Raw genomic sequence first — 14,670 nt, 5'->3', positions numbered from 1 at the left:
GTCTCTCAGAAGCATGTTATCTTTTTTTCTATCAAGCTAAATGGGAAAGGGTGATTAATTTTAAGTGTATTGATGACAGAAGAGCTCTGAATAGCATTTTATCTGCATTACTCTATTTGAAAAGAACAAAGTGCAAGTTAAACAAACATTAACAATGAATGCATTTTTTTTTTTCAGGGGTGGTCCTCTTAGAAAATGTTAACCACATTAAAGTAGGTAGTTATTGAAATATGCAATCAATTTTAAGTTGATAGAAGCTGAAACTGTCACTCACCTGAGCAGGTGGTGGAAGAATCTCCTTGCATATCTGCTGATGGGGTCCCTGTACTCCAGCACAGTTCTATCCAAGAGAGGCCTTGTTGGAGCATAAAAGGTTCCAAGGCTTGCCTCAAGCTGTGCTGTGGAATTCAAACACAGCAGCAATGAAACAAGTGAATTAGTTTCAATTACAACAGGTTGCTCATGTTTGCAGTCAGTCAAATTCCTCTAACAGTGATGAAATGTGATGTTGTTGAAGGACAGATGAAATTAAAATATGACAGATCGTACAAACAATCTTTTTGCATGTAAACTTTGGCTTGGAGGCACAGCTGACAATGACTTTGAGCAACAAAAGCTATCAAAAGGATAAAGAAGTCTATAACACATCAAGTTCTCACCAGCAGCCTACAACTAAAAGTGACTCATGAGACTAATACAGTGTGAACAAGATTGTCCAGTAGAGATCAACTCTCAATTAGCTGAAATCGTCTTTGTCCTCTTAGGCAAACAACAAGGGAGTACAGTTTTTCAGGGATTATTGTGTTAGGTCAGCGGGTAACAGAACCCTCTTTGTGATGGCCTTGAGGTCTGAGGAACCTCCTTCGGCCCACAGTTCTTTAAAATTTTAAATAAAAGGGCCTAGAAACCCTAAGGGTTTGACAGCATGTAGTGGTGGGAAGCAGGATAACCTCCCTTGTAATCAATAAAATAAAGCCCTTTTGTTACACAAGTTCTCTCTTCTTTAAATACTTTCTGACTGCTGTACTCCACAGCTCAAGCTCTTAGGCATTTTTCTAGACATTTTTAATACAAAATTATAAACAATGCAAGTAAACATACAATATACTTGTGTGTTCCACAGGCTTAGCTGAAAGGAAATTAAATGATCAATAATATTCATGCTCTTTGACATTTACCTCAGAGTTAACAATATGGTACAAGGACTTATAGGCAGAAAAAGGGAGAAATTGCTATATAAGTATTTGCTGTATATTTATGTTGCTCTAGAAGTAAAATATAACCCATTGTCTCATTAGGCAGACAGAATCTCATTGATTTGCCATTATTAATGTTTGTTTGAACGAGGAATTTCTGTATTTAGTGACAATTACTCTTTACTTCCAAGCATAGTAACATTTGCTTTTATTAGGCTTGATAGTACTAAATGTGCTAATAGTCCTGTGTTAGTTACACAGGCAAGCTGTTAGTAAATTAGTTTTGTGTTATCTCTAATCTAGATAGTAAGATAAGTCGAACTTAAAAGGTATTTTTTTTCAAAGCAGCAGTCAATTTAGATTAAAATAGAAAAACAAGCCATACTCCCTTGCCATTGCTGTTTTCTTGACAGCATGTTTCGAACTTCTGAAATATTTCAACTGACATGGAATATGAGTGACTACTGGCACAGTTATACTTTCATTAAATAGCCCAGCTTGATGTTGAAGGCAGGATAAAGATCTCAAAGATAACTGCCCCATCACTATAAATAAAGGGTCCCACTGGGTTTTGTTAATAAAAAAGAAAACAAATTACCATGCCAAATTTGTTAGATTTAGATAGAATAACTCCTGGATAGAATAAAATTCCCTCTTCTGTAAACAGTGTTAGGGAGCTGCATGGGGGAAACACACAGACATCTGTTTATAATGTACATATTTTTAGAAGAGTATCATAGCCAGCCCTTTTCACAGGTCCTTTTCAAAGCATGTTTTATTTAGAGTTAATATGTTGTGTTTGCAACACAGAGATTTTTTTTTTAATCAGATCCCACAGAATGGGATAGCTGATGGCTCGGCAGCAATGTAGGACACCTTGGAGTTTTTCTATCATCAAACACACCAGAATCCTGAGTATTCTCTCTTCCCACAAAAGATGCCTGGTCTCCAGCTGTCTGCCTGCTAGACTGGAGGATAACACCTTCGATAAATCAAGGCACTTCAAATCTTGAAGTCTATTGAGTTTCAAGATAGACAGCAAATCAAGAGGAAGGCACCACACCAGGCTTTAGCAGAGATGGGGCTAAACTTAAAATTCATAATTTCTTCTGAGGGACCCCAGCTACTACTGCAGGGGGCTGGATTACAGTGAGGACAAATGCTTTAATCCTAAAGGAGGCAGCAGAGGATAGCGTATTCAAGGCCTTTGCATTTTGTAATGAAAGAATGAGCCTTTGAAAGCACCTTAAAAAACACACTAAAATCTCTTGTCCCCACTTCAGGGAACCATCTCTCCTTAAGTTGGTGCTGTCTCAGCATGAATATAACACAAATATTTCAATCCTGCATTAACTAACCTTTGTCTGTAACATAAGCTAAATTTATAGAATGTAATGAAGTCACAGAATATAATGCTAGTGCTATATATATTAAGTAAAGCCTATAGCATATATATATATATATATATTACACTATGCATTATTTTAGTGTCACTATTGATACAAACTAAAACGTAGTAAATGCATTGGTCCAGATTTTATAGAAATTACTTGTCTACAACAACATGTGATTATGAGGCACCATAATCTGGCTGACCCTGTGGATTCTCACTACTGTCTTGTTTCTACAGCCAACAAATACATTGTCATAATCCCCACATGAATTACCAAGACACCACAGAAATCCATGAGAAATACAAAGCTTCTCTCACCTTCTCTGGCTGGTGTAAGCCTTTGTTTGAGGAGGTGGTTGCAAATGGCACTCAGGCAGACGAAGCACCGCTGGCCCATCGTGTTCCAGTTCATGGTGCTCAGGACATTGATTGCCTCCTGTATCTCATCATAACGAATGTGCTGGTGGATGATTTCCTCCAGGCCCAGTTGTCCTCTTGTGAGCACACCTTTAACAAGAGATATTACAACCAGGGATAATGGGTTTATACTCTGATACAGAGTATGTAAACCAGTGGCTGACTCCTTTTCAGCACAGTTAAAAAGAATTGTCATAATTTAAAATTAAGTTGATGGGTTTCAGTATTAAGTTTTTTGTAAGAGATAGCACTTACTATCTTGATATACTTAGACTGAGGGTGCTGGACAGCAGACAAAAGTCATCAATGAACTTCACACATGGATATTGAATGAATGTAGCCAAAAGTCACTGGTGACATTACAGAATGAAATTTGGCTTAGACAAGTTAGAACAAGTTTATTTGCAGTTATCACTGTTGCAAGGTAGGTAATAAATTCACTTTCACAGCGTCTCATTCCTGTAGGGAAACAGCGCTGGACAACACTAAACTCCAGCATTTGTCTCACACAGATGTATCTTTGCATGAAAGTGTAGAGCAGCTCCAACCTCAAATCAATTCTTATTCAAAATTACTCTCCATTTGGCAACTGCTCTGGAACTTCCTTCTAGCTTGGCAATATTCTCTAAGTGGATCATTTTTTCTGAGGGGATAGCATGGAAGTTATCATCACCTTGACACTACAGACCTTTGAATTACAGTTGCACATGAAACCAAGAACAAGCTTGCCACACAAATGTTTCTTGACTTGTAGATTTTGGCTTCCAAACAGAAAAGATGACTAAAAAGCTGCAGGAAGTAATGTTATTTATTGTCTCTGACTAACCAAATGATCATGTGACATTAACCACACATGGAATTTTAGTAACTCCTGCTCACTTTGGGTTGCTCTGATAGAGTATTCTTTATCAGTACACCTCCAAATATTAGAAAGAGACCAGAACAAATTTACTCTCTTTAAATAAAAACATAGTTTTTGGGTTGGTGTTTTTAAATTTTTTTTTTTTTAAATTCTCAATTTATATTCTGATATTGTTTGTTAAAACTAAACATATGGAAAAAGTTCTGATGAGAAAGGGAACAAACTGAATTTCAATACTGTTATTCAAACCATAGGGCTGGCTGGGGAAAACAAGGCCTGGTAACAGAGAAAAGCAGACCTGTTATTTATAAAACATACCTCAGAAAACTTTCATAACTATTGTGAATACGGTTTGTGAAGTTAAATAAAAAGGGGAAAAACATCTGAATACAGCTTGAGGAGAAGTAAACTGCAGAGAACTTGCACATACAGAACTGACGTTTTTGGGGAAAAACCTTCCATATTCCCATTTACCAACAGAGAAGTACTTAATTTTTTTAGCATCATTAAAGAAAGGTTTTCTATTGTATTTCACCTTATATTTTCATGTATTAAAGCCTATGGACATTATGATGGATAACAGCCATATTTAACTTGTTAACATCTAATACTTATGACAGACTTTATTCTTCCTAAATGTTTAGTGTTTTTAAAGTATTACAGCAGCTGGGTAATCTCCACATTAACCTCTCAGTGAAGATGAAAATACATGTTTTCATGTTAATGAAATACAATACTATATTTAAAATGCCTTTAGTGGCCAACAATGCTGAACCACTGGCACCAGCACCATGTTTGGCCATTATCCAAGATCTGGGCTGACATCAATGACAAGAAGCTGCTTCTGGAAATGAGTTTGGCATTAGACATCAAAAATATTTGCCATTAATGTTTGAGGGTATGTTTAATATGACTTTTTCCTGAAATAAATTTGGATAGACAGCATAATGGAGATACACAGAACTTGTCCAAAACCATAACGTAGCGGGAAGTTAAAAACATACTTGTCTATTCCCATTAACAAAGTTTCTTAACAGACTTCTGTGGGAAAAAATTCCAAGCCATGTGTTACTCATGGATTTTATTTCAGTCCTGAATGCCTCTCTGGGTCTTGCTGTCACGAGCCCCTAATTCTTTTGTATAATTTATTATTGCATTTAATTAATTAATTAATTTGTTTTGCATTATTTCTTAAATAGCAGAAACCTAAAAACTGCTGAGACTGTGAAGAGGGACTTACTAATAATCACAATGCTCCCCTGGCAGAGTGGCAAACTGAGGAGATGAGGTATAAAGCTGAACACCAGGATGTAATAGAGAGCAACATATTTTTGCACGGTGGACTACAAAGAGGGAGAGAGGGAAGAGGGGAGAGAGTTTTGTCTTTTTCCTGGAAGAGATTTTACAGTAATTATACAGAATGAATTTTTAAATGTGATAACTTTCAGCTGTAGAGGTCAACATCTTCCCATTTGGATGCTTGACTTCTCCAGGGTGGTGCGCTTCCAGGCAACCTGCTTGGGAAAAAGAGGTGACAGCCAACTCACTGCCTAATTGATTTAGGAACGGTGCCCAGGGAGACAGTCCAATTAAGTTTACAAGCTGGCAATTAGCAGGAAAGGCCTCTAAATCCCTGTACTGAGAGCCTGCTCGCCTTGGTAAGAACATAAATGTGCTAAAGATAGCAAGGGGGAAGCTGTGCATTCTGGAAAGCTGTTGTGAGAAAACCTCACCAGGGAGGACTGAAGAAAAGCAAGGTAGAGGTGGGTAGAGTGCCTCCTGCTCAACTCCATCCCACCAAATCAGGACAGAGATAATTTAGAGGTTTTTTTTTAAATGGCTAACATGCACAAAATCATCAAATAGCTGTTATAATTAGTGTTCTGGGGTACTCTGTAACTATTAAACCTGTTGTTGAACTTAATGCAGCTAATTACTCAAAATGAATGATTTTTTTTTTTTGGATAACAGCAATAATCTGGATCAGCTCTTTTAAAACTACACAACTATAAGTCAGTCCAATATCTTTCTGTTACTAACATCCTATTACATTAATTTAGCTTTTTGCAGTGCCACATTGGTTAAATTTTTTTAATTCAGTCTTTCACATTTTTAGGTCTCTGGTAACTTTAGACAGTTTTTCCCCACAAAAGTACATGTGTGTCTCATTAAGTAAAGAAATTAGGTAGATTTTCAAATCTTACTATCACCTAGGTTGTTATTTTGAGTCTTTTGGCAATTTGTTTGGTTTTGGTTTTTTTATAAAAAAGGCTTCTTCCTAATCTCAATAGCTTTATACAAAAGAATCATTAAAAACTCACATAAAGATCTACAGAAGTAATCCTGTTTTCTTGGACAGACAATGGGCAAAATGCAGAAATTTTCCAGGATGGCTGTCTGCCCTGCTGAAACACTGGCTTGGGAGTCAGAGGGTTTAAGCATGATTATTTTTTTAGCTCTCACAATGGGCTTGCACCACTGTAACTTGCCTGACTTGAATGAAATGAATACAGTTCTCACTGATGAGCCACTGCAGGGGTTTTATTCTTAGTTCAGCCACTGTGTAACTCTTGGAAAGCCCTTTAGCTTTTCTTTACTGCTTCTTGTTTTTCTGCTTATAAAAGGAAGTTAGTTGTGGTTTTACTCTTTTAAAGTCTCTTCACACTTAAAAAGAGAAGCGCTATATAAATTCTAAAATTAACATTATTACTTCTTTTATTCACAACTCCTTGCAAATTAATTGAGACACCAAACTTCTCTGAAGATTATGAAAATCATTCTTCTTCTGTGGAAAGTCTTCAAAGGAAAAAAAAAAGGTGCAACTTCATGTACCAAAGCCAGGAAGAACAGAATACTGGACAAACATACATCACACATGCAAAAAAAAATTTGGTAAAGAAAATAGCATTACTGTTCTATTATTAAATATAGCTTATTTTAACTTCTTAGGGTTATTACTACAGAATGAATACAATTCTTAAGATTATATACTACAGATTAAATAAAATTTCCAGAGGAAATATTGTTATGCTTTATTAAAGTAGTGAGGAACGTTATGGGATGCTGATCAGGCAGCAGGTTGGGGTCTATGAATATAGTTCTTTATGTTTCACAATAATTTTATACCTTTTCCTATTTATAGAATAGGAATTCATAGAAGAATTCATAGAATTCTTACTAATTCATAGATACTTACTAAGGAGTAAGTATCTAAGGAGTAAGTATCTGAAGATACTTACTCCTTAGTATCTTCAGATGTCTTTGGAACAATTTGCTTCTAAGGCTCACATACCTATAATTAGGGTGTTCCCAACCTTGTGGGATACAGATGTTTCTTTGACAGCTCAAGATTCAACAGATGTGCTTAGTAACTTACCAAGTTTAAAGTGAAGCACTCCCAAGGGTCCTTTATCAAATCTAACCAACAAACGATCGTGAACATCCACACCGTCGGGACTGGGAAGTGCACCTGGAGGAGAAGCCCACTGGATCCGGACGAGGCTGCTGGGCACGTCGCAGTGTTTACTGAATTGCAGAGTTGCCTCAGGTGAATATTCCTGTGCCAAGAGCTGAATTTTAATTGGGGACAGCGCCGTGTCAAAGAGCTGCAGCTCCCCTTGAGAGCTGCCGACCACCAGCACGGCTCCGGAAGGGTGGTAGGCCATTACGGCAGGGAGCAGCTCTGTGTGGGCCAACAGAGTCACTTGGCTGTAGGCTTCGTACAGAACCACTGAGGAGTCCTCACAGCCCAGCACCAGCTTGTCTCCTGTGCCATCCCTGCAGCAGCTGATGGCCCTGGCTGGCAGGGGCACCCTGGTGAGGGCGGCGCGCTGGACGCGGCCCAGGCCGCAGGCGTAGGCGCAGCTGTCGGCCATGGGCTCCTGGGCCGCGGACACCGAGCGCTCCACCGTCAGCACCTGCTGGGGCTCCACGCGGCTGAACCTCGCATCCAGCGGCTCCCACTCCGTGCGGACGGAGCTCAGCACCTGGAAAAACCCAAAGCCCTTTTTGGCACTCATTTGTAGCTGTTTTCTCTTAAAAACAGTCTGCTGCCAACGCGCTCGCCCGTGGGTCAGCACAAGTAGGCATTCTGGAGATGGAGCTCTGAAATCTACTCTTCTAACATCTGGAAGGTTAAATCATTTGATTAAAAAAACTCTGCTATAGAGTTTGAGCCATATTTGCTTGTCTGGACCTATGTAACAGGTTAGCAAAGCCAAAGATAAAAGAGGGAATGGTCAGTGATGGCAAGAGGAGAAAGGACTGATGCAAAAGAATAACTAATAATTCACAGTGTTCTGGGGTAAAAATTGTTGCTATAGGGCATGAGAAAGCACAACGCGAGCTACCTGCCACTTTGCAAGGTAAAAGAGAAAGTTTATTTTCTGACTCTAACTTTTATACTTTTCTAAAGGTGACAGTGGATTGGAGAGTGAATGGGCCACCTCTCCGAAGACATTGGACAAAGCACTAGTACATCAAGTCTCTCCACCCCCATGAAGGAATGCAAAACAACACGTTATTTACAGAAACTGTGTGGGAAAGTTTCCCAATAAAATGTAAACTCAGAAGGCTTTAGAAAAACTCAAGAATCAGGGCGACAAAAAATACCAAAATTCTCAGAAAAATCTATAGCAAGTTACTCTAAGCATCAAGCATAGAGGATTTTTGAACATTTGCTTTGGGCCATGGTAACAGAAAATATTCCTCTGTAGTGGTAGAAACAATGGCATGTTAAAACAGCACCTACTATACATTGCCAAATGAGTAGGTGGTAGATGTTCTTGGGTGCCATAGAGTTTTAGATGCAGAAATAATGAATTTGTGATAGCAGAAAAGTGGGGACCATTACAGGGTACTTGAAAGTTAAACTGATGGGAAGAAGAACATAAAGGCAGAATGTGATAAAAAGACAGCAGCTGGCAAAGAGCAAGAATCTGTAGTGTGGAAAGGTGGCAAGCACCCTTAAGGGGTGGAAGCAGCAGTGGAGACAGTGAAGGCTCATGAACTCTGATAAATGGGTTTGAGCAAGAGATGTCACACAGGATTTGAGCAGGGAAACCATGAGAGAAACAACAGCTGTAAATAAGTTATAGATGAGCTTATGAAAAGCTATTTCATAAAAAGTAGAAAGAAAACCTGTGGCTCTAGAAGAATGAGAGTAGTGTAAGTCAGTCAGAAACTTGCTGGTGTTTGTTCATGCGGAAATAAAGAGTGAAAGGAAAATGTGAACCTGAGCTGAACTCTGCTCTCATGTATACCCACAATCTCCACACTGTAAATTAAAGCTGCTGACCTGCCACAACTTTTGGAAACTCCTTGAGTCTGCGTGGTATGAAAGCAAAGAAAGGGGTAAAAAAATGTGATAAAAAGTAGAGAGAGGATGAGGAAGGAAATTAGAAATTTCAGGGTGAAAACAGAAAGGTACACATAATGTTAGAGCAATTTAAATTTGACTTCCACAGATCACAAGACCAACTGAATATGCAATTTAGCCATTCATCATGTAAAGGAGAATAAGAAATTCAGATTTTTTTTTTTTTTGGCATATTACTGATTACTTCTGAAGTAACTGATAAATTTATAAACAAGCTTTTTGGGATGCTGATCAGACTGATTAGGATATTTTGTTCTGACAGTTTACTTATTTTGTCAGCAAAGGGGTTTTTAATTCAAAAGAAAGAATGAAAAAAAAAAAAAAGGATTATTGCAGTTCTCTGGCTGGAAACCAGATGACAGTTAATACAAAAATCTTTGCTAGTTTTAGATGAGTAGCTAGGGACATGCAAAGAACCACTTAATATAAAAGCACCTGATGCAGAAACCAATGCATTTAACCTGTGAAAACCCCATCAACAGATCTCAACAGAGATCCATGAAAATACGTATCAAAGATCCATCAAAATATGTAAAAGAGGATATAAAAGATTAGTTTACTTTTATAGTCTGAAAAACATTTTCTCACCTCAACCATTCCCTCCCCCATGGCTTAGCCTCTGCAACTAGTAATTTTATGCCCACAAAACCTTGCTGTGGCTACTGTGCAGATGTTAGAACTGCTGAAGTGTGTTTATTAGGGTGTTAAATTTCCTTGCATGGCGAGGAAACTCCTAAAAGAGGTTATTGTGGACAAAGGATTACTGTGACCACAGAGTTGTCTAACCCCAAATAAAGACAAAGTGAAGTGGTACCGTTTGTTCTGCAGTTTTCCCTGGGAGTATGTCTAGAGACTCAGGTAGCCCCTTTCAAATGTGTGACACTGAAATCTTGCCCAAGCAAGTCTTCACAGCTTCTATAACTTCAGTGAAATGAGCCTTGAGGCTCTCTGGGACTCATATTTCTTTCTTCCTGTGGGAAGTTTCAATGTACTGCATTATTCTGCTACATATTTTGACCCCAAACCAGTATTTTTCTCTGGACAACTCTTCAAAAGCTCCAAGAAAGTAATGAAGATCCACAAAATCATCAGCCTATGAGAGATGAGAGTCTAAAAGCACTATTAAATTCCAAAGAGAGACTGGCCTTGAAGGTTAAGGCAATAGAGAAGAAAATATGTGAAACATGGGTTTTACAACTACATAGGAGTGACTGGAGAAAAATAACAATAGAAACAATCATCCATAAAACCAAATGTTGCCATATGACTGTTTGAGAGTCAGCAAGTACACTGCAAGCAATTCATCATCTTGTCCTCCCTTCTTAGAGCAAAAGTAGGACAAAATGATGATCACTACCTAGAATTTCAAAGGCAGTAGAATTTTCCATTTTGGAAGACTAATCTAATGAGGCTTGAGATGAGAAGCTTCCTGGCTTCACATAGTTTGAAAGCAAATCCTTGAAATGAAGTCTAGGGTAAGTCTGCCTGTTGTATATGACACAATTCTAAACTAGGAGAAAGTTCCTGCAAGGAGAGAAACTGTCTGATGCCTATCACAACATAAGGTTTGGCATAATGTTTAAACACATAAGGCTTAAAGGAAACCTTTCTAGACACTGCTGTTCAAATGCTGGCTGAAAACAAGAGGAACATTTCTCCCCAGATTGGAACAGATAAGCTGCTTCTCATGCATCAGTGGCCTCATGTGCCTCTTGCAGGAAGAGAACCAAGCCGAGAGACCTCTTTGTTCTGCCTTCCAGTTCTGCTGAATCTATCTGGTATTCAGCATTCTGAAGGGAAAAAATGAGTATTCTCTTTCATCTGAGAGGGAAGATATGGGTTTCTCTGTCAGAAATTAGTTTTATTATTCATTCTTCATGCCACTACATGGACAATTAAAGCAAAGAGACACACAGCTACAGTAATGTTAATAATGCTTTTGAAAGTCTAAAAATCAAAACTTCTTTTTCTTTTTCCCCAAGAAGATGGCATTCTGTCAATTGTTCTCCTATCTAGTAAGTAGAGACATGGTAGTAAATATAGTGCATATAGTGCTTCAGCTTTCCATTTAAAGGAACCCACTGAGATTCCTCCTGATGAGAAGCAGTTCTCTGCAACCCTAAAGGGTGACATTAAATCATTTAACAAAACATTTGCTTATGGAATGGGAAAGCAAAAGCTGGAGGAGTTTCCTCAGAAATGGGTAGAACAAGTGTCAGATTTGTGGAGGAGGGGACAGGGCAGTGGGCCTGAAAAGACAGAGGTGTAATATCACAAGGCAGGGTGTACAGTCCATTCAATGTTCAATACTTCAATCTTGGACTAAGCACCTAGCTTAGATTTCCAGAAAAGATTCCTGGAAGTATTTTGCATGAAGTAAAACCACTTACTTTCTTTAAAAGAAATACATTTAGTAAAAAATTTAAAAGTTTCATGACATGTTTGCTACAAAAATACAGTATATGCATTTAAACACTGTCCATGTAATTTATACATATTTCCTTTATTAATGTAGCAGTCATGCACCACTACTGCACATTTATATTGTTTTCCCCTTGGACTTTGCTTCAGTTCATCAGCAGGATGAGGGATGCTATACGTGCCAGGTTCCCAAATCCTAGAGCCAGGAATCATAACAATCCAAGTAAAGGAATCTGTTAATCTTTGTAAATAAGAGGCCTGCTATGCTATTTAAAATGCTCTCTTTCATTTTAGGTTTGAGAGAAATAATAGTGCTAGCTTGTGTGGGCAGTATCACTCTTCTCAGTGAAATTTTCTGAACACTTAAAATTGAAGTATTTTGCATAGAGTGCTGGGAAAGGATAAAGTCCACATAGCAAAACAAGTAAGAGTTTTAACCAGTAGTCTTAAGCAGAAAATTGGCTTACCAGGCAGATTAAAAAAAGAAAACAAAAGAAACAGAGAAATAAGCTTGCTGTGACTGAACTGTGTGTCTTTCAGATGAGAAAAGAATGTTTGATTTATTTTATGGATGTTAAAAAAGTGCTTATTGAATTTCACACAGTGAGGTTCCAAATAGCAACAAACATTTTAATTAGAAATGTAAAGTGGGAAGTGTGGTGCACACCAGAGTAAAATAGTTTTAAATATGACCTAAAAAATAGTGAAGTTGAAAGGAAAAAACATTTTCTTTTTAAAACATTTAAAACATTCTATTTTAAAACATTTCTAAATAAAAATCAAAAGCTCCTACTCTAGGTTACTTATTTGGCTTCATTGTATCTACAGACCTACATGCAATTTTATTATTTAGATCTCCAGTCAACACTTATCCTTATTTTCTTTCAAAATTTATCATCATCATCTTTATCCTGTATTATTCATTGAACTTCTAACCCAATGTGACACTGAGGATTTCATATTCTTTGCTGTGTGTGTGTGTGAGGTATTTCAGCCATTCAGACACACAGGGTTGATGTTTTTCTGAGCACTCCAGTAACTGTAGGACAGCTCACACAGAAAAGATCTGCTGTGCTTATTTCACAAATCCGAGGCACAATGTGAAGGCAATAACTATTAAATATTATCTCTTGGGAGAAAGAAAAAATAATATTCTCTCTCAGGGAAATTATTTTTTCCACAAGATTGAAGTATAATTTCCGTCATTCCCACTAGCACTAAATGGAGTGAAAATAAGAATGGTGAAGACAAATGCAAAGTGGTGCAGTAACTGTGCCCTGGCATCAGCACCTCCTGTTAATTCGTGTTTGCAGAATAAAGTTCATGTTGATTTGAACATGACTTTCTCCCAAAGCATTTAATCCAAAGATGATTTCACATCAGATCCTATTCATTCATAGCAAATTGTCTGAAATAATTTCTGGAAGATTCCTCTTCTGGTTTTGAAATCAAAACACCAGCATTATCTCCACAGGGATACAATTTAAATAACATTCTTTGATCATTGGTACTTTAAGGTTAAAAAAACCCAACAAACCCCAAAGAAAATAAACCAAACAAACCCCAATAATTAAATAAATAAATTAGAGAATGGGTGAGTTTACTGGAGGAAACCTATGCACACAGGAAAGCAGACAAAGGTCCAACAGAGAAAACCTCCTGCAGCAACATGCATTGCACACCAAAGCAAGGTCACATGCTACAGAGAAAGGCACCTTTACTTCTTCAAGGGACAATTCTTCACCCAATCTCACAGCATTCAGCAGAATAAACACTGATCTCAGAAAAAAAAAAAAAAATCAGTAAAATGAGACAAGATTTGTGAGGAAAAAGTTATTTCTGTTGGTAGAGGAAGAGTGGTTGTCTGTAGCCTTAATAGTAGTAAATGCTAAAAATAAAAAGCCATGTGGCAAAATTCAAATCAAATTTCTAGTGTGTTTATAAAGCAAAATGTATTTCCTTCCCTAAATTGAAAAGCTGCTGAAGTCCACAATGCCCCAAAGACTCCCTGTGCAGTGTGAATCATCCCAACACAGAACGTGCAGTTACAGGTGATGATGATGATGAGGGCTTGAGCTGCCTCATCCCAGAGCCATTCCTGTCCTCATCCTCATAATAAGCACTCATTACATTTTTCAAGTAAAATGTTGGTGGTATTACTTTACTACACTTCTTTTTGATACATGCTCTAAACTGAGAAAATTCACACTTCTCATTCTTCTTGCATTGACAACAATCTTTCACTAGGGGTAAATTCACATTATGGATCAAATATGGATAAATATGGATTTACTTTAATGAATAACAATGGCATGTCCAGGTTTTATTTCAAATCTATACCTGAGGAATACTACAAATGGCAAGGGATTAGAGGCAAAGAGAGGCAAATAAGCATGATTCCAGAACCACTGTATTTTTGTGGTACCTGACCTAGAGAGTAACTGTTTACAAGCTGTCTAGAAATCCTAAGTATGCTTTTTTTTCACATATAAGCTATCAAATATCCTTCAGAAGTTAAAGGTGTTGAAGTTTCCCTTCGAGACTGTAGGGGGGAAATGCACCTCAATTAAATGCAGACTGAGGGCTGATGCTAATTCTAGAGCTTCTGGGTTATGACATTCTCCCATCCATGCACAGGAATTTAATCCCTGCCCATAAGGAACTCTACAGAAATCAAACAGAAGACCTCAAGCAAACAGCACTTCCTGGGCATCCAAGAGCTGAATGCATGGAACAGCCTAAATGACAACCAGTAAGACAGTTGGTTACTCATTTATGACTTAGTTTTACATAGCCCTGGCATAGTGCTTGGTATTTTATCAATGAATACAGGAAAAAAAAAAAAAAAATCTCACCTGAAGATCTAAGAATTAAAACAGAAAAGTACAGGCAAATAATCAGAAAGGGGAAAGCAACAGTCAGTTTTGGCAGTGCTTCTTTTAAAAAGAAGTTTCTTATATTTCTGTTACAATATGGGCCAAATTAAAATCATTATGACTTTAAG

The 14,670-nt window shown here is 37.7% G+C and overlaps 1 protein-coding gene across 11 annotated transcripts in view; it reads right to left on the bottom strand.

Moving 5' to 3' along the window:
- WDPCP (WD repeat containing planar cell polarity effector) overlaps nucleotides 1-14,670 on the bottom strand; it is a 144,827-nt gene that overhangs the window by 63,497 nt on the left and 66,660 nt on the right. For all 11 annotated transcript variants that reach the window (XM_072927664.1, XM_072927656.1, XM_072927659.1 and 8 more), the window contains 3 exons: nucleotides 7,245-7,854; nucleotides 2,908-3,096; nucleotides 275-398 (listed from right to left, as the gene is read on the bottom strand). In XM_072927664.1, coding sequence (XP_072783765.1) covers nucleotides 275-398; nucleotides 2,908-3,096; nucleotides 7,245-7,854 — 923 coding nt within the window. The remainder of the gene's footprint in view (nucleotides 1-274; nucleotides 399-2,907; nucleotides 3,097-7,244; nucleotides 7,855-14,670) is intronic.

Source organism: Taeniopygia guttata, chromosome 3, assembly GCF_048771995.1.
Source record: "Taeniopygia guttata chromosome 3, bTaeGut7.mat, whole genome shotgun sequence".
Taxonomy (NCBI): Eukaryota; Metazoa; Chordata; class Aves; order Passeriformes; family Estrildidae; genus Taeniopygia; species Taeniopygia guttata.
Note: the sequence above shows the minus strand (reverse complement) of the source record. Positions and strands in the feature narration are given on the sequence as shown.